Source organism: Emys orbicularis, chromosome 1 (assembly GCF_028017835.1).
Source record: "Emys orbicularis isolate rEmyOrb1 chromosome 1, rEmyOrb1.hap1, whole genome shotgun sequence".
NCBI classification, from domain to species: domain Eukaryota; kingdom Metazoa; phylum Chordata; order Testudines; family Emydidae; genus Emys; species Emys orbicularis.
The window spans coordinates 251099509-251126888 of record NC_088683.1 but is presented as its reverse complement, the minus strand read 5'-3'; the positions used below and the strand labels follow the sequence as shown (position 1 = coordinate 251126888).

General features: G+C 42.6%; 1 protein-coding gene across 1 annotated transcript in view; it reads right to left on the bottom strand.

Moving 5' to 3' along the window:
* Positions 1 to 27380, bottom strand: part of SLC9A2 (solute carrier family 9 member A2) — a 37755-nt gene that overhangs the window by 3440 nt on the left and 6935 nt on the right. The window contains exons 2-11 of the mRNA XM_065406054.1: positions 25415 to 25878; positions 22620 to 22870; positions 13258 to 13475; positions 10556 to 10758; positions 9585 to 9674; positions 8198 to 8268; positions 7009 to 7170; positions 6060 to 6156; positions 5022 to 5153; positions 3222 to 3312 (exon numbers count right to left, since the gene is read on the bottom strand). Coding sequence (XP_065262126.1) covers positions 3222 to 3312; positions 5022 to 5153; positions 6060 to 6156; positions 7009 to 7170; positions 8198 to 8268; positions 9585 to 9674; positions 10556 to 10758; positions 13258 to 13475; positions 22620 to 22870; positions 25415 to 25878 — 1779 coding nt within the window. The remainder of the gene's footprint in view (positions 1 to 3221; positions 3313 to 5021; positions 5154 to 6059; positions 6157 to 7008; positions 7171 to 8197; positions 8269 to 9584; positions 9675 to 10555; positions 10759 to 13257; positions 13476 to 22619; positions 22871 to 25414; positions 25879 to 27380) is intronic.

The following is a 27380-nucleotide window of genomic DNA, read 5'->3' as shown; positions in this document are numbered from 1 at the left end:
GAAGACATGTGAATCAAGGACTAAATATTTTGCTTTCCAAATCTTTGTTGCCCTGATTTATTTATTTGTGTTGTTTCTTCTGACTCCCTTTTCAAATGATGTGACCATTTTATCTTACTCTCACCCATAGAATACAGAGAGTGGAATCGTGCAGTCAATGACAGAACTCCCACTGGCTTCCACGGGGCCAAGATTTCACCCACAGAGTCCAGGCTCTTGTTCTCACCATTTCCCCCTAGCTTGCCCCCAATTAAATATATTTTGCCACCACTAAACTTTATTGGAGCAAAAAAGCCACTTCTAATTAATTCTGCTAATTATCAATAACTTACTCATAGACTTTAAGGTCAGAAGGGACCATCATGATCATCTAGTCTGACCTCCCGCATGATGCAGGCCACAAAAGCTGACCCACCCACTCCTGGAATAATTCTCTCCCTTGACTCAGCAGTTGAAGTCCCCAAATCATGATTTAAAGACTTCAAGTCGCAGAGAGTCCTCCAGCAAGCGACCCCTGCCCCATGCTGCGGAGGAAGGCGAAAAACCTCCAGGGCCTCTGCCAATCTACCCTGGAGGAAAATTCCTTCCCGACCCCAAATATGGCGATCAGCAGAACCCCGAGCATGCGGGCAAGATTCTCCAGCCAGACCCACATTGCCCATTGATCCTAATTACCAGCGATGGCACGTTATTGATCTATTGACTAAAATCACGTTATCCCATCAAACCATCCCCTCCATAAACTTATCAAGCTTAATCTTAAAGCCAGAGAGGTCTTTCGCCCCCACTGTTTCCCTCGGAAGGCTGTTCCAGAACTTCACCCCTCTGACGGTTAGAAACCGTCGTCTAATTTCAAGCCTAAACTTCCCGGCGGCCAGTTTATATCCATTTGTTCTCGTTTCCACATTAGTACTGAGCTGAAATAATTCCTCTCCCTCCCTGGTATTTATCCCTCTGATATATTTAAAGAGAGCAATCATATCCCCCCTCAGCCTCCTTTTGGTTAGGGTAAACAAACCGAGCTCCTCGAGTCTCCTTTCATACGACAGGTTTTCCATTCCTCGGATCATCCTAGTGGCCCTTCTCTGTACCCGTTCCAGTTTGAGTTCATCCTTTTTAAACATGGGAGACCAGAACTGCACACAGTACTCCAAATGAGGTCTCACCAGTGCCTTGTATAGCGGAAGCAGCACCTCCTTATCCCTACTAGAAATACCTCGCCTAATGCATCCCAAGACCGCATTAGCTTTTTTCACGGCCACGTCACATTGCTGACTCATAGTCATCCTGCGATCAACCAGGACTCCGAGGTCCTTCTCCTCCTCCGTTACTTCCAACCGATGCGTCCCCAGCATATAACTAAAATTCTTGTTAGTCATCCCTAAATGCATCACCTTACACTTCTCACTATTAAATTTCATCCTATTACTATTACTCCAGTTTACAAGGTCATCCAAGTCTCCCTGTAGGATATCCCGATCCTTCTCCGAATTGGCAATACCTCCCAACTTTGTGTCATCCGCAAACTTTATGAGCCCACTTCTACATTCGGTTCCGAGGTCAGTAATAAATAGATTAAATAAAATCGGACCCAAAACCGAACCTTGAGGAACTCCACTGGTAACCTCCCTCCAACCTGACAGTTCTCCTTTCAGTACGACCCGCTGCAGTCTCCCCTTTAACCAGTTCTTTATCCACCTCTGGATTTTCATATCGATCCCCATCTTTTCCAATTTAACCAATAATTCCTCATGCAGTACCGTATCAAACGCTTTACTGAAATCGAGGTATATTAGATCCACCGCATTTCCTTTATCTAAAAAATCTGTTACTTTCTCAAAGAAGGAGATCAGGTTGGTTTGGCACGATCTGCCTTTCGTAAAACCATGTTGTAATTTGTCCCAATTGCCATTGACCTCAAGGTCCTTAACTACTTTCTCCTTCAAAATTTTTTCCAAGACTTTGCATATTACAGATGTTAAACTAACAGGCCTGTAGTTACCCGGGTCACTTTTTTCCCCCTTCTTGAAAATAGGAACCACATTAGCTATTCTCCAGTCCAACGGTACCACCCCCGAGTTTACAGATTCATTAAAAATTATCGCTAACGGGCTTGCAATTTCTCGTGCCAGTTCCTTTAATATTCTCGGATGAAGATCATCCGGTCCGCCCGATTTAGTCCCGTTAAGCTGTTTGAGTTTGGCTTCTACCTCGGATACGGTAATGTCAACCCCCCCTCCTTTATTCCCCTCTGTCACGCTTATTTTATCTTAATTTTTAATTAGCACTGGCATGTCTTAATAGCCCCATAAGAGCAGTATTTGCAATGGCAAAGTAACACAGTACAATCTTAGGCAGTGGTCCACAAACCATGGGGCACGCCCCACCGAGGGGGGCATGGAGGAACATTCAAGGGGGCATGCGATGGGTTCTGGGCCAGCTCCCACAGGGAGCAGGGAGGGAGTGCCATCCAGCCCCATGCTGCTCCCAGCCCAACTCTGGCCCCAGCCACAGCCCCACTCCACCCCCAGCCCAGCTCCACCCCCAGCCACAGCTCCACTCTGCCCCCAGCCCAGCTCCGGTCCCAGACGCAGCTTCACTCCACGCCCAGCTTTGCCCTCATTCCTTCTCCACCCCCAGGCCAGCCCCTCCCTTATCCCCAGTTCAGCCCCTAGGATGACCAGACAGCAAATATAAAAAATCAGGATGGGGATGGGGGGTAATAGGCGCCTATATAAGAAAAAGACCCAAAAATTGGGACTGTCCCTATAAAATCGGGACATCTGGTCACCCTATTCAGCCCAAGCTCCTTTGCTGAGCCAACTGTGCATAATGGGGGGTTGGTGCAAACAGATTCCGTTACTGGTAAGGGAGTGGGCGGGCATGACAGGAAAAGTTTGGGCACCACTGCTCTAAGGTGACATTTCAAAAATACTTACAATAGCCGCTTTTCAGCTGAATAGTGTTGAGGTCTTAAAAACAACTGAAGAAGTTACTGAATCTCTAGTTTAGGAGCAAGGATATGGGCACAATCCTGCAAACCCTCACCCAAGCAAGTAGTCCTTATTCATGTGGGTAATTACATTGATGTGAATGCAATTGCTTGCACGCGTAAGGATTACTCATATGGGTAAATGTGGCCCTATCTGGGGAGTCTGTCCATCCCAAATATACAATATACTAGGCTGTGCTGCCGTTGGTATCAGAACACGTTGCATTACCTCTAAAAGATGTTTTATTCCTTATTCGTAATTTCTCTGGCAGTTTAGCATCTTTAGGCAGGGACAGAAACCGTGTTGCTTTGGTGATAGCCTGTATAAATAAATGCAGGAAGTGTTAAATTATAGTAGAGGGAAATATCACATAATGAACACCAGAAACACAAGCGAGACGTCTGAAACGGTTTGCCTACCTTAGGAAAAGAGCTGAAGGCTAGGCTGAGGTTAGCAAACACATAATAGTTAATCATGATCTTTTCCCACCACAGACCTAGGTTAATCTTTTGCCTCAGTTTAGCTGGCTGAGGCCTACCCTAGCCAATGGGAAGCCTAAGGTTAATGTCAGCCAGCTAAACCAAAATAAAATATGTTAATATGCATCTATACTAGAGAAAAGGTCTGGATAGGTCAGAGTTAGTTACATGTTCATTAACCCCAACCTTTCCTTGACCACTTTTGCTAATGTAGGAAAACCCAAAGTCTTTCTATACACAATCCCTGTTTAGAACTTTATTACTCACTTATTAAAATTAGCTCAAAGTTGAAAGTTGGCTTACAAACTCTCAGAGCAAAAGAAACTTGAAATTGAAATCCATTTCCTAGCAGACATTTGTCCTCTGGATATTGTAGTGCTACCCATGAGCACTGAGCTGAAGGCATAATGGTTAAGTAAAAAAAATAATCCAACATTATTTAAGAAAAATTATTTTAAAAATTACTGTCTGTGCATTTTGACAATCTGACTTGGACCCCCTGTTTCTTTTCCCACCCACAAAATTTCTTTGTCCTGTATTTCTCTCTGGTATCCCTGGCTAGTAAATCAGTTATTTGCATGACCAAGGCAATGTGTAGCCATGGCTGCAGTGACAGAAAAATATTGTGCTTCCAGAACAAGATCCAGTGTTACACTAAATGCCATGGTAGCCTCAATAATGATGATAACCAAATACAGTGATTCTTGCAGATGTCACTCTGACCTCAGCTGTAACAATGAGTACAGCAATTACCAAGTAACCATGGAATGCGAAAATAAATATTCAAAGAATGGTTAATTTTCCTTTCTCCTAAAGTGGGTAGATGGATTGATTTCAAAGCAGCTGCCAGTGTGGCCTCTACTGGAAGACCCTTTCCCCCTAGTCTTTCAGATATGACCTGAAGTTTGTGATTTTTGCAGTATAGGTTGACTCAGCCCTTCAAACGGCATCATTTGAAGAAGAATAAATTGCATACCATGCAGTTTACTTGGCGGGGAGAGGGGGTCCTTTATGTGCCTCCTCAAAGCTGGAGGTCTTATGTGCCCTCTGTGGATATTGCAGAACGCCTGGCACTTTTCAAATGAGGGGGGTGGTCTGCTGAGCTTGGTCAAAATTTGTCCTCTTTACATTGTTGCGGAGCATCCTATGGACAGATTTTCTGCCTCAGTGCCACTGTCTATCTCAGCCAAGCAGGCTCTATTAACATACAGATGCACCTTCACAGTGAGAAGAGAGAAGTCTGTAGTGCTATGTGTATGAAGTTTGTGAAGTTCTTTGTGGACATTTTGGATGACGGCGGCAATAGAACCTCACCCTACAACAGATGCAACTGCATGGAGCTCTGTGGAGGTAAATGGGGCTTCACACAAGCTCCAGGGCTCGTGCACAGAAGAAGGTGCAAGATCAGAGCTTAAGTGTCAGTATTACAAATGACTGATTTTTACTTGTTCCCTTGCACATTCAAGTTTTCCTGTGTTTCAGGGGGACATTTTGCATGATATTTAGCTATGAAGAGTTCTTTTCTACAAACATACTAAAATGCAAATACCGGTCTGTCCCTAGACAGGCTGCGGGTTTTCTTTACACTCTCCCGGAGGCTGTGCCGGCGACGGATAAGAATTTCTTTGGCCTGTTTTTCACTTGCATCTGCAGCCAGGCTGTGTCTGTTATATGACATCGTCTGAAAAACAAAGGCCATGGTAACATTTTCAAAAGCACAATGGCAAATGCATTGACGATTTACAAACAGCACAAAATGCACTCTTTGCTTTAACATTTTATTAAACGTCACAAATATCTTCCAAACCGAATCACATTAAAAATTGATTAAGGACAATCCGAGTGATTAGGTCAGTGTTTGTTTAGTCATTTGTTCCACAGGCGTTCTGTTTGGCACCTGCCTTTGTTAAACCTGCCAATATTTATCATGAAAAAGAATTGGGGGAAAATAGCTTAATACAGTGTTTATGCCAGATTCACACTACCTCATTCAATGTGTCAATAGAGGACACTCATTTGAAGATGATAAGATCAGTCACCAAAGGGGGGAAATATTTTCAGCTCCAGCGAGCTGAAGCCAGCGCCTCATTTGAACACTTTCCAAAAACACAGACACACAAACATTTTAGCCACAGGAGGGTGTAAGTACAGTGTCCTTTTTGCTTTTATGTCATGACTTTCTCAGCTCATCAATTCGTACTCTCAATAGAAACAACCACACAACCACTGAAAATGAGAAGAGCAATCTCACATCATGAGCTGACCAAAACACTGGCATGACAGAACTGGGACAAAACTGGGGTTTGGTTTCATGGGGTTGTGTGCACATGACCCTTCAAAAGTAAAGTAAATAAGCTGGATGTAATGTAACAATAATATTTAGCACCCATACAAAGGTATAAATGCCAGTAAAGCCCTTATGGCTTATTGTGAACATAAAAGGGACAGATCCTCAACTGGCATAAATCCAAATGGAGCTCCACTGATTTTCACCAGCTGAGAATCTGGTCTGAGAATGGATTTTACAGATGATCTTTACATTCAAAACTGATGTGGGACATTCTATTAAGTAGAACTTCACCCTTACTCGATGTCGTATTTGATAGAGATTCTTTGTTAATATTTCTCGCATATTATCCATTTCAGCAGGGGAAAGCGGCCTTACTTTATCTTCCAGATAGTCACTGTTGAAAAGTAGAAAAAAAAAAATAGAGATAGAAAGAGAGAGAGAGAGAGAAATGCTTAATACCTGATCATACAAATTAAAATTACCAATTTTCTTCCTTAGAGATAAAAATAACATTTTACATAGGGGGAATTTTTTTTTTTTTACAAGATGAAGGGTTTAATCCTGACTCCATTGAAGTCAATGGCAAAGCTCAAAACTCACCCAAAAATGTCATGCTCTCTCAAAATTCTATACAGGTTGGATTAAACTACAGATTTGATTGAGGTACTTGTCAAAGTGCCCCTGAAACCTCCTTTCCAGCTGCTGTACCCAGGGCCGGCCCTAGACCAAATGGACCCCCTCCCTCCCAATTTGTTAAACTTTTGAATAACTTACAGCAACCTGAGCCTCAGTGCCCCCCAAGCCCAGCACCCCGGCTGGTTGCCTGCCCCTAAATCTGGCCATGGCTGTACCAGCTGCTTTCAGAAGGGCAGGCACTGTCTCAGAATTTAGACTCAGCTCCCTTTGGGAATGTGCTGCACTCTGGGATACTTGTGCCATCAGGCTCTTCAACCTGGAAGAGCAAAGGTCACCTTCAGTCTCTGTGGGCTGAAGGTGAAACTGACCAACAATGAATCCCTTCACTTCTCTTAGTGGGCCAGTGCCCGAGCGACCCCAAAGCTACAGCCACCACTCCCGCTGATGGCATTCATTTCAGATTCATTGTGGGGAAAATGGTAATTGCACTGTCAATGTCAGGCAACACTAAGATACCAGCCTTACGAAGACATGATCCCTGTACACAAATGGTGTAGTATAATAAACCCACACACCTACATGGAGATTCATCCACACTGGCTTTACTCACTTGAGAGAAGCTGAGGATGGGACTGTACTTATCATCCCACTTTCTGCCATCTCAATGGCATGTTTGATTTCCAGCTTCTTGTACAGGGAAACAATGCTGGATTTGGGCTGGTTCTCCCGGATTAGAAGTCTCCGCAGGAATTTATTGTCAAATTTTTTAAACCTGTGGGGAAGGCAAACCAAACCGACCAGTTAGCTTCTGTTACAAATAGTTCGGGAAAGCAAATATTCCACGGCTGCAGTGATGGGGATGGAGGTTACTCCCTGCAGGATGGATTTCTGGCCACGTCAATCAAATATCATTGAATGAGGTAATCAAGGATCAAGTAAAACTTTCTCTGCTGGGACTGGCCTCTGTTTGGGCTCATACATTCACCCTCTAACAGTGACCTTTAGCTTTTAATTGTGTTGGCTTATTGACAATTATTATTTTTAATTAGCCATTTGCCTAAAAGACAATGGGAGCAGTAAATATTACTGTAATAGCGCCAAAAAGGCCTTGGCTTGAACTCACTGCCTTTCATGCTCTGAACTTTTAATGGCCCCCTGAAAAAGAACATTCAATTTTGTTAAAAGTTCTCGCCTCTAGTGTAGCAATTGGATGCTTACTGAACCACTATTGATCCTTCTTCTCCTTACTAAGTTTGAAATAAAACCATCAAGAACCACGCAATAGACAATCTGCTGTTCTGATATTCAACTCTTTCAGGCACCTCAAAGTCAACTAGTTCCTGAGTCTTCCTGTGATAAGATCCAAAGGACTCTGATTGGTTTCCACCAAGCAAGGAGCTAACCCTGTCCTTCAACATTACAAAGCTGTACAGGCTGGAATAGCAAAGCAGGCTGGGGACTACAGGTTTACACAAACTCTCAAAGGCCATACAGAAAACATTGCAAAAACAACCAGAAATGGGGAACGAATGGTTTGAGATGATGGAATTCCATAGCTGGGGTCAGAGGGCTGGGTTTTTACCCAGCCTTAGGTATTTGTTCTGTTTTCTTGTGATTTTGTAAAACTATTTGGTCTCACTGTGTAACCCACGCATGCTAAAACCAAAGCAAACAGGAGTAAAACCCCGAGGAGTAAATCTGCTGCCCAACTGGCTGCTTTTGCTGTTGCTGAGCCAGCTCATCCATTCAGCCAACTTAGTCTCCCTTCTACCGCGAAGAGTTTTAAATAACATTCTTACTTATCTTTCCAAAAGTTGTGACCCCAGTGTCCGCACACATCTTCAATTCCAGTCTTCACATGATCAAAGAACTAAAGGCAAAAATACAGATTCCTTATGAATTCCCATGGACATCATTTAGCTTGCTCTTAGATATGACACTTTAACGATAGCTTAGTTAAATCACTAAAGTCTTGTCTGTATTAGAAAAGTTGCACCAGTTTAACTCAATCAATTCAAAAGTCAATTGAGTTAAACCAGTGCAAATCTGTAAAGTAGAATCACAGAACTACAGGGTTAGAAGGGAGTGCAAGGGTTAATAGATGCCCTAAAACCTGTTTAGTCTGTGTTTAAATTGCTTTAGGTTGAGTGGAAAGATTATCGAGTGATTCAAGCACTAGCCTAGGACTCAGGAGACCTGGCTTCAATGTCCTACTCCACCACAAACTTCCTGTGTGACCTTGGGGCAAGTCACTTAGGGTACATCTATACTGCATCTAGGAGCAAGCCTCACAGCCCAGGTGCACAGATTTTTGCTAGCGGGACTCATGCTAGCGTGCATAAAAATAGCTGTGTAGACAATGCTTTGATGTTGTAACTTGGGCTCTCAAACCGGGGTGGGTGGGAGGGGCTTAAGAGCCTGAGCTCCAGCCTAAGCAGCAACGTCTACACAGCTATTTTTAGTGTACTAATGTGATCCCCGCTAACAGGGGTCTCTGGACTTGGGCTTGGAGGCTCGCTCCCAGATGCAGTGTACACATCATCAGGGTTAGACCCTCAAAGGTATTTAGGCTCCTAAATTCCACTGAAATCAACTGGAGTTAGGTGCCTGAACACCTTTGAGGATCTGAGTCTTCATCGCTCTGTGCTTCAGTTTTCCATCTGTAAAATGGAGATAATAGCACTTCTCTACTGCTCAGAGGTATTCTGTGAGTAAATACGTTACAAATTGTGATGCACCCAGAGTGGGATTCACATACATATTTAGGCATCTAGCTATGGGAGTATGTATCTTAGATTCAGAGAGAAACTGATGTACGGTAGGGTTAAACTGGTTTAAGTGTGTCTACATTAGGGTTTGCACTGGTTTCACTAGTTGAATTTAATATCAGTTTAGTTAAACATGTGCCACTGTTCTAGCATAGGCAAGTCCTAAAACTGCAGCAAATTCATATATAAAGAGTAAAAGGAATGTAATTTTATCACAGCAGATCAACAATTTAGAAAATGAACAATCCAAAGGCAAATTCTCTCTCTCTCTCTATATATATATATATATACATATAAAATAAAGTTTATCTCCTTGTGGCACAGGCACATTACAGGTCAAATCTGGTCCTAGTCAATGGGAGTTTTGCAATTGTCTTCAATAGAGCCAGGATTTTACCCTGCTAAATCTATGGCATACCCGATTGTAAATTTCTTCACCGACAGCTGGCTGCTTTTTATTCGATCTTTTAACATCAAGAAACTCTACCAGTGGGCGAATTGTTATTCCCTGTACAGAAAACAGAAAAAAAAAATCCTTGTTGACTCATAGACATAAAGGAATAGAGACATACATTTCAGTCATTTGCCTTCTTTTTTTTCAGTCAAAACTGTGACAACCAGCCTGCGGGTCTTCCTGGCTCCCCAAAGACAAGTATGGTACAGTAGTTTCAAATATGAATTCACCCCTGTAGTTAGCAAGTGTTGCATTTAGTCAGCAATGTGCTCCCTCACATAATACAGTCCCCACTAGCAAAGCAGAAGTGAAGGGAATCTCCAGACTATGATTGATGTCCATAAAAAAAAGGATGCATTCATCTGACAAATCCTATTAGTGACTTGCCACTTGCTAATGGCAACCATTTTTTTCCAATAAAAGTTTTTCAAGAATTGCATGATGAAGAAAAACAATCAGCTTTTGAAACCAGAAACAAATCTTTCTTAATTCAAACACAGATTTGCAACATGCTCCGTCAGCTATTGTTTTAGAAATTAAAATTCAGGGCTGACTAAATAGTAATATGGAAATTAATATTGAAGAGTAGGTGACAGTGGAATTTTTGGTTAGTATTTATCCTCATTTGGTTATTTTAAGAGAAGGCACCAACTTCTGGCTTGCCCAATATGCTATATTGGCTTTTAACATTTACTTATGGAGGAAATGTCTTCTTTTTATTTTAATGCTACTTACACATTAACATAAGCTGTTAATAAATACCTGACACACCTTTGCTGCCTGGCTGCTGGCTACACTGCATTTTTAGGTATGGTCATATGACAAAACCCTCTGAAAAAGGCCCATTCAGGCAGATTAAATGTTTTGATTTTCTTCTCAAATGCTTCTTCACAAAACATCTGGGAAACAAAACCTGACAGGAGGAGAGTTCTCACCTGAATGAAAACGGTAAAGAATATCACCACAATAGTAGCAGTAATGAACAATTTCTTTCTGGGGATCACAGCAACAGGAAGCAGAAATACAAGAGAAAAACAGATGGCTCCTCGGAGACCTCCATAGGCAATAATGAATTGGTCCTTAAAAGTTAGAGGAATTGTCCGGAACATGTTAATGATCTGAGTCAAAACAAAAACACCTGAGGAAAGGATGAAGACAATAGTCAAAGGGAAAACTGAGGTGACATGGAAAGCCTCATCATTGCTGATGTTTATTTTTATGACACAGTGTTTGTTTGTTTTTGTTTTTTTTAAGAAAGGAAATGTCTGTTTACCAGATTGAGAGATTTTTAGTTTAAAACATTGGGTAACATTTTCAAAAGTGCCCAAGAGACTTAGGAGCCCAAGTCATATTTTCAAAAGTGATGTAAACACTCCAGTGGCTGAAAATCCATGGACTTTAGTCCTAAGGGCTAGATTTACAAAGGTATTTAGGCACCAAGGTGCACCTGGTGAAATGTATATAAGCATCAAAGCTGGTTAGGTGCCTAATTCCCACTGAAAGTCTATGGGAGCTCAGTTAAACTCCTAAGGGCTAGATTCACAAAGGAACTTAGGCATAGTGGTGCTGTGTGTCACAACACCTAACTGTTAGACAGCTAGAAATCACCAGCATTCACAGTCAGTTCCCCAGCCAAGCTAGCCTATGGGAGATGCTAAGGAGAGGGTTGTGTCCTAAGCCCCACCTTTCTCAAGCTCAAGGAGTTCGACACCTAAATCCACATTGGACAGAGGCACCTCCCTCTGCTTTGGATTCTCAGCTGTGAACTCCCTTGAAATTCACTTCCTATGTTGTTTTCTGCAAGAAGCCAGCGGGGAGAAGAAATAGGAGCTCCCTCATAGCTTTTAGCCCAGTGACACGATACTCACCTGGGATGTGCAAGACCCCTGTTTCAAGTCCTCCCTCCACCTGAGGGGGGAAGAAGGAATCTGCCACTTCTCAGGTGAGTGTCCTAGTCACTGGGCTATGGGACATTCTGATAGGGGGTTCCCTCACTCTCCTGTTGAAGCTGTTCCACTGTTCCATATAATTAAAGAGGCATTGAAGGAGAAGGACAGGACCCTGGGTCTCCCACGTCCCTGGTGAACTCTAGGTGTCCTAAACACCAGACTATAGAGTCATTCTCAGCTTGTGTGCTTTCACTCTCTCTGGTCCAATGACCCTTTAATTATTTATCCGCTGTTCCACTGTGGATCAGATCAGAATACCCCATAGTCAGTGGTTAGAACACTCACCCGAGAGCCAGGGGATCCCTGTTCTACTCCCTTCTCCTCTCAGGGACAGAGGAAACTTAAGCTGGGCATCTCCCACATCCCAGATGTGTACCCTAGCCACTGGGCTAAAGGTTATGAGGGAGCTCTTCCTCCTCCCCCTGTTTAAGCAGACTGGATTGGGCCTGCAAGCAAGTTAGGTGGAGAAGCACCTATCCTTCTCTGGTACGTGCACTGCTCCGGAGTTTAGGCATCCGGACACCTAACGTGAGGCTGCAGTGCACATGTGCAGAGGTGGAAACATAGGTGCCTACAGAACTTTTAATGCAAAAACTCAGGCACTGAGCTAGTTTGACACCTATAGGGTTTGGTGGCAGCTGAGGGAGGTGGGGCTTTTGAATCCCAGTGGGGCCTGATTCTGAGATTTAGGTGCCTAAAGAGGCAGCTAGGCACCTAACTCCCTTTGTGAATCTAGTCCTAAGTTACTAAAGCACTTTTGAAAATCCCACTAGACACTGATCTGCATCTTTAGGTGCCTAAATACCTTTGTAAACCTGGCCTTAAGTGCCTAAATAACTGTAAAAATGGGACTTAGACACTGTCAAAAATGTTAACTGTTGTCTCCAACACACAAAGGCTCAAATCCTGGAAACAGTCACATGCTTAACTTTACCTGCATGAGTGATGAAGCCAATGGGTTATTCAAGTGACTAAAGTTAAGCATGTGCATAAATCTTTTTAGGATTGTGGCCCAGAACAGGAGAAGCCAAAAAGACTCTTTAAAGGGTTTGTTTCTTCTCAACATACAGAAGACACTTTCTTCTTTTCTGGTTTAAGAATCATATAACACAGTAAACAGAAATTTAACTATGGTATCCCCCATTGTAATGCTATTGGTATTTCCGACCATGACTGACTTGGGATAAACATACAAGACATTAACTAACTCTTATTTGTTTCCTTTTTGCAATGCTGCCAATAATTTTGGGAATTTTTTTTTCGTTTTTTGTTTATTTTTAAACCACTTTCAAATAAAATGCTTGTGACAATGATGACGCTTTAGTTTCAATATGGTTATGGGAATCTATGGACTCCTACGCATTTCATGAGCACAAGACTGAGCTGAAAGTAATCTTTGGAAAGCAGACTAACCTCTTTGAAATAAAGGACACTTAAATGTAAGGAGACCACTTTGTGACCTACTGAAACTCAGCTTTATTAATCCCTAGAGCTCAGACCTGAAGTCACCTGCCAATAGTGAGGCAAGAAGTTATTAGTTTCCCATATCCAGCACAAGCAGATATTCAGCTTTCCCCTATCCTATGCAGATTAGCTATTACTTCTTCACAGGTCCTGTGCCACAAAAGATGCACATTTCACTTGTAAAGAATGCTCAAGAACAAAGTTGGATGTCAAGACTTTCTTACCCAGTGCACGCCAGATCAAACAGAAGAGGAGGGTGAAGCTAACAAAGGCCCAATTCCATTCATGGTTTTTTCCAACCGTGGACACTCCCATGAAAATAAAGATCAGGGTCTCACTGACACTGCTCAGCATCTTCATGAAATACTTTATGGTTGTGTAGGACTTCTGGGAAACATTCTCCTCCACATACTTGTTCATGGTCATGGCACAAGCTGTTATCCTGCAAAGTTAAAAGTTAGTGTTTAGTTTATTTTTTAAACCCATTCATCTAAAGAGAACACTACTGCAATGTTCAGCTAGGAAGGGCTCCCTTTGATATTGGTCGTCTCTTAAATAAAAAGCATAATTAATTCTACCAACTACCTATTTTCAATTATATATGTAGAACGTATTTATAGAGGGGTTTTTTCACGAAGGTGTGTTTTCTAAAGAAGTGTTAGTGTGGAGAACCTTTTCTCACAGGCTGATCCACACAGCCAAAATGAAAGGCCCTCTGCAGGGTCACTCAAGATTCTAATGCTGAGCTTCCAAAACAATCCCTTCAAAGGGTACGTCTTCACTTACATCTGGGTCCGGATGTAAGCAATCGGTTTTCTGAGTTCGATTTATCGCGTCTGGTTAAGACGCGATAAATCGATCCCGGATCGATCCCGGAAGTGCCCCGGATCGATCCCGGAAGTGCTCGCCTTCGACGCTGGTACTCCAGCTCGGCGAGCGGAGTACGCAGCATCGACGGGGGAGCCTTCCTGCCGCGTCTGGACCGCAGTAACTTCGGACTAAGGTACTTCGAATTCAGCTACGTTATTAACGTAGCTGAATTTGCGTACCTTAGTCCGAAGTGGGGGGGTTAGTGTAGACCAGCCCTCTGAAACACAAAGCAAGACATCACACCTGTCCTTCAGCATACATACATTGCCAGTATGAGTGAGTGAAATGGGGATGCTCGGTACAATCATCCAACATATGAGGGAGGAAGCAAGGCTTACTAAGACAGACATAGACAGCAAGGGCCAAGGACCTAGCAGTTTCTCTCTATTAAAGAACAACATCCATGTTTCTCCCTTATTCCTCCATGTCCTCTGATAACAAGTATTTCTATGTCCTTGTCCATGATGGTCATAACTCAGTATAATGATCTATTTCTGTTCATGGACTGACTCTGAGTAGGAAAGAGATGACAGGGGCCTTGGGTAAAAGGCTCAAAAAGGTCTTAGTGATTTAGGTATCTAAGTTCCATTTTCAAAAGTAACTTAGGCACTCAGAAACCTAAATTTCACTGAAAGGGTACGTCTTCACTTACATCCGGGTCCGGATGTAAGCAATCGGCTTTCTGAGTTCGATTTATCGCGTCTGGTTAAGACGCGATAAATCGATCCCGGATCGATCCCGGAAGTGCCCCGGATCGATCCCGGAAGTGCTCGCCTTCGACGCTGGTACTCCAGCTCGGCGAGCGGAGTACGCAGCATCGACGGGGGAGCCTTCCTGCCGCGTCTGGACCGCGGTAACTTCGGACTAAGGTACTTCGAATTCAGCTACGTTATTAACGTAGCTGAATTTGCGTACCTTAGTCCGAAGTGGGGGGGTTAGTGTAGACCTGGCCAAAGTCAATGGGACTTTGACTTTGAAGGAGTGACACTTTGATTTCTGATTTCAATGGGATTTAGGCTCCTAGAAGCTTTTAAAAATCCCACTCAGTACCTATCTGCATCTTTAGGCAACTAAATACCTTTAAAAGTCTGGCTGAAAGACACGTTTGAAAATGGGACTTAGGCACCTAAGTCACTTAGGTGGTTTTGAAAATCTTACCCCTTGTCTACAGAAGGACTTCAGCTGCCAGCGTAGCTGCCCCAGGGCAAATCCCTAATAATGCATGGCTATGTTTTATTGGTACAGGATGATTGGAACCAATGTGGTTTAATTCCAGCCTCAAAACCACAGTAACCTACACTTGTACTAATCATACTGCACCACTGAAAACCATGTCAACAGTTGTTTTTTTGCACTGGTACAGCTACATCTGTGACTGAAATCCCACTGTAGAAAATACCCTATTTCTTTCATTCTGTTTTTCATATGTTCTGTCAGCTGGTTTATTGTATCACAGGTCAAATGTCCAATTTTTTTCTTGTGCTTTGTGGGGATCACTCCTTTAGGGCTTAGCTTTTCCCCAGGTGCCATCAGATGAACATCACATTGAGATTTTGAGGGCAGTACTCTCATACTTTCTGTGGTTTAATTTGACAACATGAGTGCTGCTAATATGTTTTCCATGGAGCTTACTATACTAAAACTATTGCCAGCTAATAATGCTTGTGATTTAGGGTATGTCTACACAGCAAATCAGCAGTGAGTCTCAGAGCCCGGATCAACTGACTTGGGCTTGCAGGGCTCATGCTGTGGGACTTCAAACAGCAGTGTACATGTCTGGACTTGGGCTGGAGCCTGGGCTTTGAAACCTGGTGAGGGAGGAGGGTCTGAGAGCCAGGGCTGCAGCCCAAGCCCAAACATCTACACTATTATTTTTAGTTCTGCAGCACAAGCCCCGCGAGCCCAAGTAAGTTGATCCAGGCTCTGAGACTTGCTGATGCAGGGCACTGTTTGCTGTGTACATGTACCCCTAGTGTCTTCCAGTTTTCAGATGGTACTGTCCCTTCAGTATTCTGCAGGCTGCTCAACTGAACTTTTAGTCGCTCAGCACTTACGTCATAATGGAATATTGCAACCAATATATGAGCAAGCAAAGCGACATCCAAATAGATGGGCATAAGTATAGGAAGCTAAGTGGCCAAGTATTTACCTCAAGTGTGTGTGTTGAGAGCATGATCCCTAGCTGAGACTATCAAACAACTGTCCCCCTTGATTTTATGTGTTTGTGGTTAAAGGGATATGCTACCACCAATACAGCTCTTTGCTGATTTCCCAATTAAAAACTGGCTTCATATAAACCTGTATAAGAGTTTTTGGTCAAAGCACATGAAGCCCAGTGGTTTGCAGATAGAGATGGAAAGCCATGTATCCATTTTGCCTTTCTGCATGTGGCCCCAGAAAAATAGCCTGCACTAAAGCTGCACATCCCAGCATGTGACCATAATCCACTTCCTTATACGTTTAACATGTGTGTTACAACACTCAGAGTCACAGAAAATTCTGGCTAAACGTGGACCTATACTCTTCATCCTTCTGGTATTTGGGACATTGTTTTCTGTTCTCCAGTAGGATGATGCCTCTTGTCTGTCTGTTGGAGAGACTTTCAGGGGAGAGGGCCCTCAACTGAGAATGTTCAGCCCCTAGTCACAGAGTCCCATCTTTGAGACAGCCTTATCACCCCTGTCAGTCATAATCGCCCCACTGGGGCACGAAGGAGTGGCACTCATAGAGAGAGGTCAGGCCAAACCCATTGAGGGCTCTAGAGATCTGCATCAGCATCTTTATACACATCCAAAATTGAAAGGAGAGCCAATGCAAGGTACAGAACACAATGAGACAGCATGTGCTCCCTTTATTTCTCTGGGTTTGGGGCTGCTGGAAGATAGATCAGTTTCACTTTCTGAATAGACTGTACTTTCTAGCTGAGGCATAGTATGCTGCAGTCGTCCAGTCTGGAAGTGGCACTATAGGATAACCAGGACTAGGACTGTCTTCTAGTGGAAAGAGCAAACTAAATGTCCTTGAAAACCAAAGAGGGAAGGAGGCATTTCTGGTGATAGATGCTATTTGTGCATCCAAAATCAGCAGTGAGTCCAAAATGACTTCAGAATAATGCACGACCTTGAGCAGCTGTGAGAAGATGACAATGGGGAAAGTTGAGGTTGTAGTTGCTGACACTTTCTCAAAATGGTACCCTCTCCTACTAAAACTGCTTCTATCATTTCCTGATTTAGCTTGATCTTTTGTCCAGATTCCAATTTCCTTCAGATACTGGGAGACAGTGTTGTTTGCTCTGGATGAGAAAGACTAATAGCTGAATATATTAAGTCCTTGACTCCTCTAGGATCCCTTGTCACAGCCAAAGCCATAAGTGGCTGATGAGTCTTACCCCAGCGTGGGGGAATCCAACTCTTCCCTCTCCCCATGACAGGCATGATGGAGACTGGAGGGGCAGGGCTGGAGCACAGTGTGCTCTGCTGATCCCATGAGAGTGCAGTATGATGAGTGGAACTGGAAAAAGAGGGACAGGTTTCAGGAGGGAATGAGTTTAGTGTAGAAATGGGTGCCCAAAAATGCAAGTTGCGTGGGGCTAGGGCTAGGCCATTACCATTCACACAACAGATCCTCATTGTGCAATACTGGCCCCAGCATGCTTAATAACAATTTCTTTCCTACAATGCTGTCTTCCTGCAATCTCACTTATTGCTAATGAAACAGAGACCAGTCAGTGCAATCTGGAGCAGCCATTTGGCACCTCTAATGTGCTTTGAGGGCTGGCTCTGTCCCCAGACAAGTTGAGGATGGAGGAGGAATAAAGTTAGTTTAGAGCTACCTTTGCATCCCCTGGCCCTCATCTGTGCTGAGCATGAGTTTGACATTGGTGAGGATTGTGTCCAATATCTCCTTATTGTATCCCCAGTGTTTTTATGCAGATGTTGAGTAAAACTGAAACTAGGATGTAGTCTCTGGGTCTCTACAACTGTGGGCTCTTTGGGAAAACAAGCTCGGCATGACAGGCCGGGACCTGTCAGAGAAGAATGGTGAAGATCTCATTCTTCCCTCCTCAACACCTTTGGTTTGGCCTGAACATATTGTCCATGATAATGTAGCCATTGTCTTTTGCCAGGACTCATTAAGGTCAGCCTGAGACCAATCCCAGAAGGCTATGTGAAGCAGGGTGTCTAACCAATATAACATTTCACCTTCCTGACTTTCTGATTTATTGGGAAGCCTGACCGTCACAGTGTACAAACTAAACAGAAAATGAAATTAAATGTTAGATTCTATTGATTACCCTCTAAAACTTAATTCTTATCATGATTACAGACATGTAGGAAAGCCCTGCAGCTCCAGGGTGAGTCAGCCAGTTTTGGGAGCAGTTTGTTTTTGGATCCTGAGCTAATGGAGACTCTGTGCACGGATGTCTGAAAAGAATCTGTCACCAGATTAATTTGTCCCTCTGTAACTTAATCCATCTCATATATTTAACCACTAAAATTTAAAGGGACAGCATCCTCATTTTTTATATATTTTTTTCAATACAATATTACTTTCACTTATTGAATGTCAGTAACTGACTTAATTCAGTAATGTACCGAGATTGAGCAGTGCTATAAATCTTCATTAATCTTCAAATGATGAATATGCTACAATTAGCCAATGTGCAATTTTGCATTTGATAGCTCTTTAGATTAGTTACTTCTATTTGAACAAAAAATCCTATGTGAGTTTCTTCATTTGGAAAAATGAAATTACAAGACAGCTACCAAACTTCTAAAAGATGCAAAATACAAATATTATTTTAATATTTTCTTTCCAATGGAGGTTAATATTGTCAACATAATCTGTGAGTGGGAAAGCCTAGGTGTTCTCTTCATTTTGTTTTGTACTTCCTGTTCACATCCAATTTACATGTAGCTCCTGCATTCTTTGCTCTCAGCCTGCTGACTCTGCTATGTTAAAATCAGGAAAAGAATAAAGGACTGATTACCATCAAATTGTATTTTGTCTCCCTTCGACTAATGTAAATCCATTTGCACAAACAGTGCAGTTTCTGTTGTGGCTGGAATAAACTAGAGCTCTGGATTCAGTCCTCAAGTTTCTTTGACCTACTAAACTTAACTGTAGTTTAAGTGCATGTTTCTTTTAGGCTGTTCATTCACTGTTGCAAAAAAAGAAACTCATATTAATAGTTCTGCTGTTTCACAGCCCTTATAAAAATTATAAACAGAAAATGTAGTATTATCATTTGAGGTGGGACTAGACTGAAAAGTTCAGCTCCACTGCTACTGTTTCTAGTTCATAGTTTTGATTCAGGCCCAGCTCTAATTACATCATAATACATTTCCTCGCCTTCAGAAGAGAACACTCTAATAGGGACTATCTAGGAGATGATTAATCCATTACAACCTACTATTTTGATGAGTCATCTGGCCAGGAGTTATAAATGGCTGTTTCAAGAATAATTTGTCCCCATGACAAGTATGTTGCATGGGATATTTTGGGTAAAAGGAAAAGGCATTAACTCCTTTTTTTCCTCTTCTCCTCTGGCTTCAATCAATTTCCCAGCTGCACACAGGTGAGGAGACAGGGTCAATACATATTATTTATTTGATAATACTGCATTTTCCTTTCCAGTAATTTACCAGTGCCACAACTTTAATATGTCAGTTTCAGTGTTTCTTTCATTCAGGTAAATGGAAACTGGATTTTAGAAGTTCAGAGCTAAGTATCTGTGATGCATGAAAACCTAGAGCTCAGGGGTGTGGGTAAGAATTTATTTGAAAATAATCTGAAATTAATCTTTGAAACAGCATGTTTTAAATTAAATGCACACAGCCTTCCATCTGCATTGGTACAGTGATTCACTGTTCACTCATCTCTGGCACCTGCAGCTATCATGTATGCTTCAGACATGTCAACAACCTTTTTCCCAAAGTGTAAGGATCCAATACTTTTACCTGGATGATAGAGTAAACACCACCTTCAACCTCATTTTCAAAACAGAGAATACTCTGATTTTCTAAATAATACAGTATAGGACTGTTCTGATATTTCATAACTTCTGTCTGGAAGCCACTAGACAAAAGTGGCCGGGGTTGAAAGTCTTCTACAAATGATGAGACGTCTGGCAGTGCTGTCTTCTCCAAGTACTGCACTGCAGTGTCAGCTCTCACTGTGAGCCCAAGTCCTGCTGTGGGACTGAACCCACAGCCTTCTAGGCTTTGCTGTTCAAGATGACTAAATAGATGTCAGAGGAAAACCTGGACCTGCTATTAAAATTTTTATTTCAGTGCCATACACCATGTGCTTTTTGTGCTTTATTAAATGAAGAGGTAGACTATGCTTTTGCCCTCTGCCCAGTGTATGGGGCAATGCATAGCTGCACTGCCCCCAGGGGCCCTCCGCCCATATGCTCAAGGGGGAGAGAGGAAGAATAGATGCCCAGTGTCTACTTATCCTATCCACAACTGGAAGGCCCAAGTAGACGCCACAGAAGAATAAAGGGGGAAGGAAGCTTACTCCCCACATGGGCCCACAGGTCAGGCTATAAATGATCGTTATTAATCTATTCCAGAAATGACCAAACACAGTATTATGGATATGGCGTGTTATGGGAAAGAGTAAAATATTTAATAATAATTAATATGTATAAAGTATTATAAATATGAAACAAGTTTAGAGTAAAAACACATTCAAGATACATTTGATGATAAATATTTTGTGGTCAAGTTGGAATATCAAATAGTAATAATACTACCTACCACTTCCTCCATCTTTCATACCCACGCAGGAGCCAATCACATGTTGACACTAGGGCTGTCATAGTAATGAATATTTATCCATACAGCTGTATACTTTCAGTATTATTCTGCACCCATGTGCTTATTCCATTTATACGTTAGGAGACATGCAGTGTAATTAGTTTTATATTAGGCTCACAGTGTCCAGTTCAGCATTTTCATGCAAACTATTATGACTTTTTTATATAATGCTTCACTCCCCTTTTTGATATGGGAGCCCTTTAAGTACATGATCATATGCTGCCAATGACATTTGACTAAGAACAGGAGGAAACTGGAAACCACACAAATGCTATGAATAGCAACCAGTGGAAGAGATGGGTCATTTCAGAACTAGGTCAAATTGGATTCGTATGTTACTTTATTTCGGTTCATATCTGAGAAAGAAACACATGCACCCTTCAGTTCCTTACGTTCATTAGCATTAGCATGCCTTCCACTTCTTTCTCTTCTGCTTTTTGGGGGTGTGGAGAATATTTCTATGTTTATAGTACTTAAATAATTAGGGTTGTTTTCCCCATTTAATTGCTTCTTAGCCCTGGAAAAACTTAAATTACCACAACAAACAAAAATTTCACCAAATATTAGGGATACTAAGTAGTAACTTTTAAGTTTCATAAAATGTTATCGCTTCTAAAACCTGACTGCCTCATGTTTGTCACTAGAACAATGCAATACTTAAGTGAAAGAAGATTGTTCTTTACACAATATTGCTTGAATCACAATAAACTGTTTTAATTTATTTGATGTCATGATGGTCTTTTCTAAAACTTAGGTCATTACAGGTCATTTATGCAGTACAGGAATGGTGTCTTAGTTCTTCCTATTGAAGTGCTATGGGGGAGCACTATAATACTTTTATCTGTCAGAAATAACAGAGAAAATATTATTGTTGTATGTAATTACACACACACACACACACCCAAAGGGTTAGATTCACAAAATGACTTAGGAGCCTAACTACCACTATAGGTGCCTAAATTCAGGAAACAGGCCCGCTGGGATTCACAAAGCCCCTGCTCAGCTGCCTCCAAGCCCTATAGGCATTTAAACAAGCTCAGAACCTAATTTTTTTGCAGTAAAAGTTCCCTAGGTGCCTATGTTTCTGCATGTGCATTGCAGCCCCATGCCAGGTATCTGGACACATAAGTCACAGAGCAATTCATGAACTGGGGAAAGAAATGCATTCTTATGTGGCCAAATTCAATAATCACACTCAGAGTTCGCATGCCAGACTGGGCCCCTATAGACAAGCTTATACAAAACAGCAGGGGGCAGGGGGAAGGAGAAGGAGGATGACCATCTTTCGCATAACTTATAGCAGCAGTTGGGATACAAACACAGGACGTGTGAAACCCCTGGTGCAAGTTCCCACTCTACCGGATGGGGAGAAGGAAATTGAACTGGGCTCTGTCACTCAGGTGAATGCCCTAGCTGTGGGGCTATGGGATATTCTGCTTCAGTGTCTCCTGCTGAAGCTGTTCCATGGTGAATAAACAATTTGAAAAGTCACAGGGCCAGAGAGAGAGAGAGAGAGAACACAAGCATGAGAATTGCCAGGAATGGCAAACCACGGCCACTGGGAGCTGCATGGGGCCGTGCCTGCGGACGGCCAAAGTTAGCAAAATGTCTCGCAGCCCGCAATCAGATTACCCTGATGGGCTGCAGGTTGCCCACCACTGATCTAGCCCCAAGAAGCAAAGATCAACGGTTATTACTCCCAATTTAGTAAATGGGAGTTTTTTCATTTAACATTAATGGAACAGCATTGTCTCCATTCAACAGTACTTATTCAAACAACTAAGTACTACTCATTGTGAGGTACAGGCTGCAGAATCTAGCCATCACTGATGTCTGGCTTTGCATTGCCATTTGGTGCTATTATTACTAAAGTACCTTTTTTGTATACTTACGCCATAATGCCTGAGAGGTGAAACATTTCAGCTGTTATGTATGACAAGTAACTGTAGAGGAAGACAAAAAGTGGCTCAATCACTCGGATTTTATGGGTGAAACGGGTTGTAAATGCTGCCACAAATCCCAAAAAGATTCCAATTAACACTCCACCGATCCCCACCACAACGAATTTAGCAATTCCAGCAAATACATCAATGGTCTCAATTGTGGGCATCTGGCAGAAAGTCTTGAACAAATTGTACAGGACCTACGGAGAAAAGAAAGCACATTTTCAGAAGCCTTTCCAATTCCTCTCAGTGTCACTGTAGTCCTGCATTCTAATGGAAGACTTTGTATTTTTGTCTTTACCTTGAATTCACTTTAAAAATATGCTAAATAATTAATAATCAACTTATATACTTATAATATGTATATATATACTATTTTTCATCCATAGATCTGAAAGTACTTTACAAAGGGGGACAAATATCAATATTCCTGTTTTGCAGATTGATTTTGCAGACACTGAGGTACAGAAAGGCAAACTGACTCAATCAATTTCACCCAGCAGGTCATCGGCCACGCCAAGAATAAAACCAAGTTCTCCAGATTGATGCAAATTCCTGTGTCCCATCTATGCTGCCAATCATTTTCAGACTTCCTAACTTCACACTTTCCCTGCCCAAGGCAAGATTTTTCAGACTCAAAATGCAAAAAGAAAAGAAAAGAAAAGAATGATTTGTTTGATCACCAGTAAAATCAAGTAATTTCATTAGACATTTGAGGCTGTGAGACAACATGTCTGAAAATATATCTGCTCAGCCGAACTGTGACAGATGCAAACCCTAAATGGCCACAATGCCTCTTGCTCCTGCCAAGGTCCGTTTAGAACAATATGCAATGTGATCACCTGTGTTATATTTTAAATATAATCAACTGATTAGAGCTGTGCAAAATCATAACCAGAAGCCATGAGTAGGTCCAATGGCAAGGCCTACTGGGCCTTCTAACAATCATTCCGATATCTTTAAACACTCACTGCCTCTGAAGCGGAACTGAATTGATTATAAACTCCCATTGACTGCAGATATTCTGACTCCGGAACATTTCTGGATAAAAATAGAAGCCCAAACAAAGTCTAAAACAGACCAACAAGAGACTTCAAAAGAGCTGCAAGGTGAAGTTGTTAGCATGGTCAGCTCATCCGCTGAATCAGGCCAGTTGGCCTCATTCGGTAGATCCATAAATTGTGTCCTCTGTATCTGACCCCAGGAGGCTCAAAATCTCTGTGATAAATGATTTCTTTAGAAGCAGGTAGGCAAACATGAAGACTGTAACAAAGATCTGCAGCCTGGTTACAGCACCACCACTGCAGTGTATGTCCAGAATGGTGGGTGGGAGTCAGTGTCATTTTGATCATGGCACACGTATTTCAGGCCTCAAAAACAGTGGGCTTTTTAGCAAAGTGTTCTCATCTGTGTTTAGGTTAGATGCTGTTCGAACTGTAAAGTGATTGTTTTTGTTGAAAACAATTACACAATGAGAAGGCTCCATATAAACACGAAGACCAGCCATTCCCCAAATATTGATGCAAACAGAAACACCTTTGCATGAATGATTGTTAAGATAGGCATAGACATGTCTGAACCAAACAGCCATTTGGAATTGGAATTAATATTTGCCTGCGCTGTTTTTGCAGTACTGTGTTTGGCCAACCCTAATACCATCATAGACATGATAGAGAGATTCAACTATAAACTAACAAGAAGAGTCAGGCTTTAAGATAAGCTTTAAAGAGAGGATGTGATTCAGTGGCTGGGAAGGAGGCAACATCAGGTAGATTGGGAAGTGTAAGTGGAAAAACAATATCCCAACTGTGGAGGATCATGGGAAGGGAAAGAAAAATGGCCAATACTGAAGGATCAGATAGAGTGGATGGGGGATATGAGGTCAGTGAGATAGACTGGAGAATATCCTTTAAACGTTTAAAAATCAGGAAGACAACTCATTGTTGAATTAGGAGATGAATAGGAAGCCAGTGATGGAGAAAAGAGAGAGAGGTGGTTCTAATTCAAGGAGCTGTCTGGTCCTTATGACATGTGGAAAACCGGAGTTACATTGATCATAAAACAGGACATTACAGGAATGACGACAGGAGATTATTTATACATGGGTAAGGATTTCAGGAGAGATAAGGCCAGGTAAGAATAAATGCCAGTAATATTCGAGATACAGTGACAGCGGATTTACACATGGGGAGGTGGATGGCTCAGGGAAAGGGTAATGGGCTCTGCAGACTTTCATCTCTAGGTCAGCATAAGAAATTCAGCTCAGCTGGTTAATCATTAGACATCTGATGGCTGCTTGGTGTCCTATAGGAAATACGTTGGTGATCTCAGTGCAGCTCCAACTGGGCAGGTGCCCACATCAAATTAGCACTAATTGGAAACTGGGCTTGTAGTCTCCATGTGATTTGCACTATTTCTGGGTGTATCCATGAGAATCCATGCTGAACACCTCTTCTCTCCTCCTCTCCCCCACAGACATTTCTGCATCTGGGGAAAACCTTTACATTGTTATTAAAAATCTGACAGAATTCAGTGATAAATACCTGAAGACTTCAGATATTAAAATCTATGAAATATTTATATGCCTCCATTAAATATTAGCATGTAGGTCTAGTGTAAAGAAAGAATTTGATAAACTGGCTTTGGCTCTCAGTAGATAGTGACAACTAGATAGAAAGACATATGGCATGATGGTGCCATGCAGTCAAGTAGCAGCAACAATAATTGTTTGTATAGTAACTTACCACTGTTATGGCATCATTCAACAGAGACTCTCCAAACACTAGGATGTAAAGCTGTTCATTGACATGAATATTTTCAAAAACAGCCAGCACTGCCACAGGATCCACAGCTGAAATCAAGCTGCCAAAGAGCAGGCTCTGCAGCAAAGTGATATCGGTCAAGCCAAATATTTCAATCTGGCAAATTCCAAAGAGGGAAAGCCCAATGCCAATAGAATTCCAGAGTGTGCCCACTACAGCATACCAGAATATAGTACCAAAGTTCTCAAAGAACAGACGAGTTGGCATGAAATATCCAGCATCAAGTACAATCGGTGGAAGGAGATACAAGAAAAAAACATCGCTCTTCATTGCAGGTGGGGACTTTTCCTCGGCTCCAAAAATAATTCCACCCAGTAGTAATCCAACCAGAATAAGGAGGCAGCTCTCAGGCACGATGGAGGGCAACTTGTAATAGAGATGAAAGCCTTCAAGGGGAGTTCAAAACACAAGAAGGTAAAATAGTTACTTCTCCAGAATCTACAAGCAAATTATGTTATTGTATTCTTTATACTAAAGAAATAATAATCACATGATAACTTTATTTTCACTTCAAAGAAACATTCAGAGAAGCAGAAAACAAACACACATAATCTCATTGTGCAGCAAGAGGTGGGGATAGAATACAGGTCCCGTTTGGCAGATATGTAGATTTGATAGTCATCTCCCAACCTACCCATTCACCAGGCAAATCCAGACCATGCAGTAAATACACAGGTAAATGAGCGGTAAGAGATCTGACTTGACATTTGTGCACAAGTTTACCATGGCTGTGCACACAGTTGTGGTAATTGTGCACTCTAATTAGGCAAGAAGCCACTTAACATTTTGCATTCACAATTCTTAAAATCTGGGCCTTAGTGCCTCATTATTTCACAATTCTACTGAACACCCAGTGTGCTGTCTGCTGTACAAATACATAGAAAAATTCTTGGAAGAGATTTTCAGTGGTGACCTAAAGGTTCTATAACCTATAGGCCAGGGCCGGATTAAGGTAGGGGCTTTAGGGGCTGCAGCCCAGGGCCCCAACTCAAGGGGGTCCCCGCAAAAATAAATCACAGGCAGCAATCTCCGGGCCACTAAAAGGGGCGCTCAGGCAGGCTGCCTGTATGCCGTGACCCCACGCCACTCCCGGAACCAGCCAATGGGAGCTACAGGGGTGGTGTTTGCAGGCACAGGCTATGCACGGAGACCCGCTACCCCCCTCACCCCAGGAGCCGTAGGGACATGCTAGCAGCCAGTCGCTTCTGGGAACGTCATGGGGTATGACAGGCAGGCAGGCAGGCAGCCTGAGCCCTGCTGCGCCACCGTCCGGGAGCCGCCTGTGGTAAGTGCCTCCCGACTGGAGCCTACAGCTTGCACCCCCTCCTCCACCCCAACCCCCTGCCCCAGATCAGAATCCCCCTCCTGCACCCAAACTCCCTCCCAGACCCCACACCCCCTCCTGCACCCCAACCCCCGGCCCCAGATCAGAATCCCCCTCCTGCACCCAAACTCCCTCCCAGACCCCACACCCCCTCCTGCACCCCAACCTCCTGCCCCAGGTCAGAATCCCCGCCTGCACCCAAACTGCCTCCCAGACCCCGCACCTCCTCCTGCACCCCAATCCCCTGCCGTAGCCCCCTCCTGCACCAAACTCTCTCCCAGAAAAAGACTTGTATACAGGGGCCCCACAACATCTAATAGCCCTGAGCCCACAGGAGAGTTAATCCGCCCTATCTGAGGCATCCAGACAGTTTGGTTTTGCTTTTAGGATTTGACATGAATGTACCTCCTACTCACCAAAGATACATTTCAGGTTCGGCAATGCCAATCTTTTCCATACCACCCTTAGCTATATTTAACCCTTGTAATTATTCATAAATGGAAAATAGGGCTTGTTGAAAATCACAAGATCTACAATTCTTGGCTAACTGAAAAGTATTGCAAT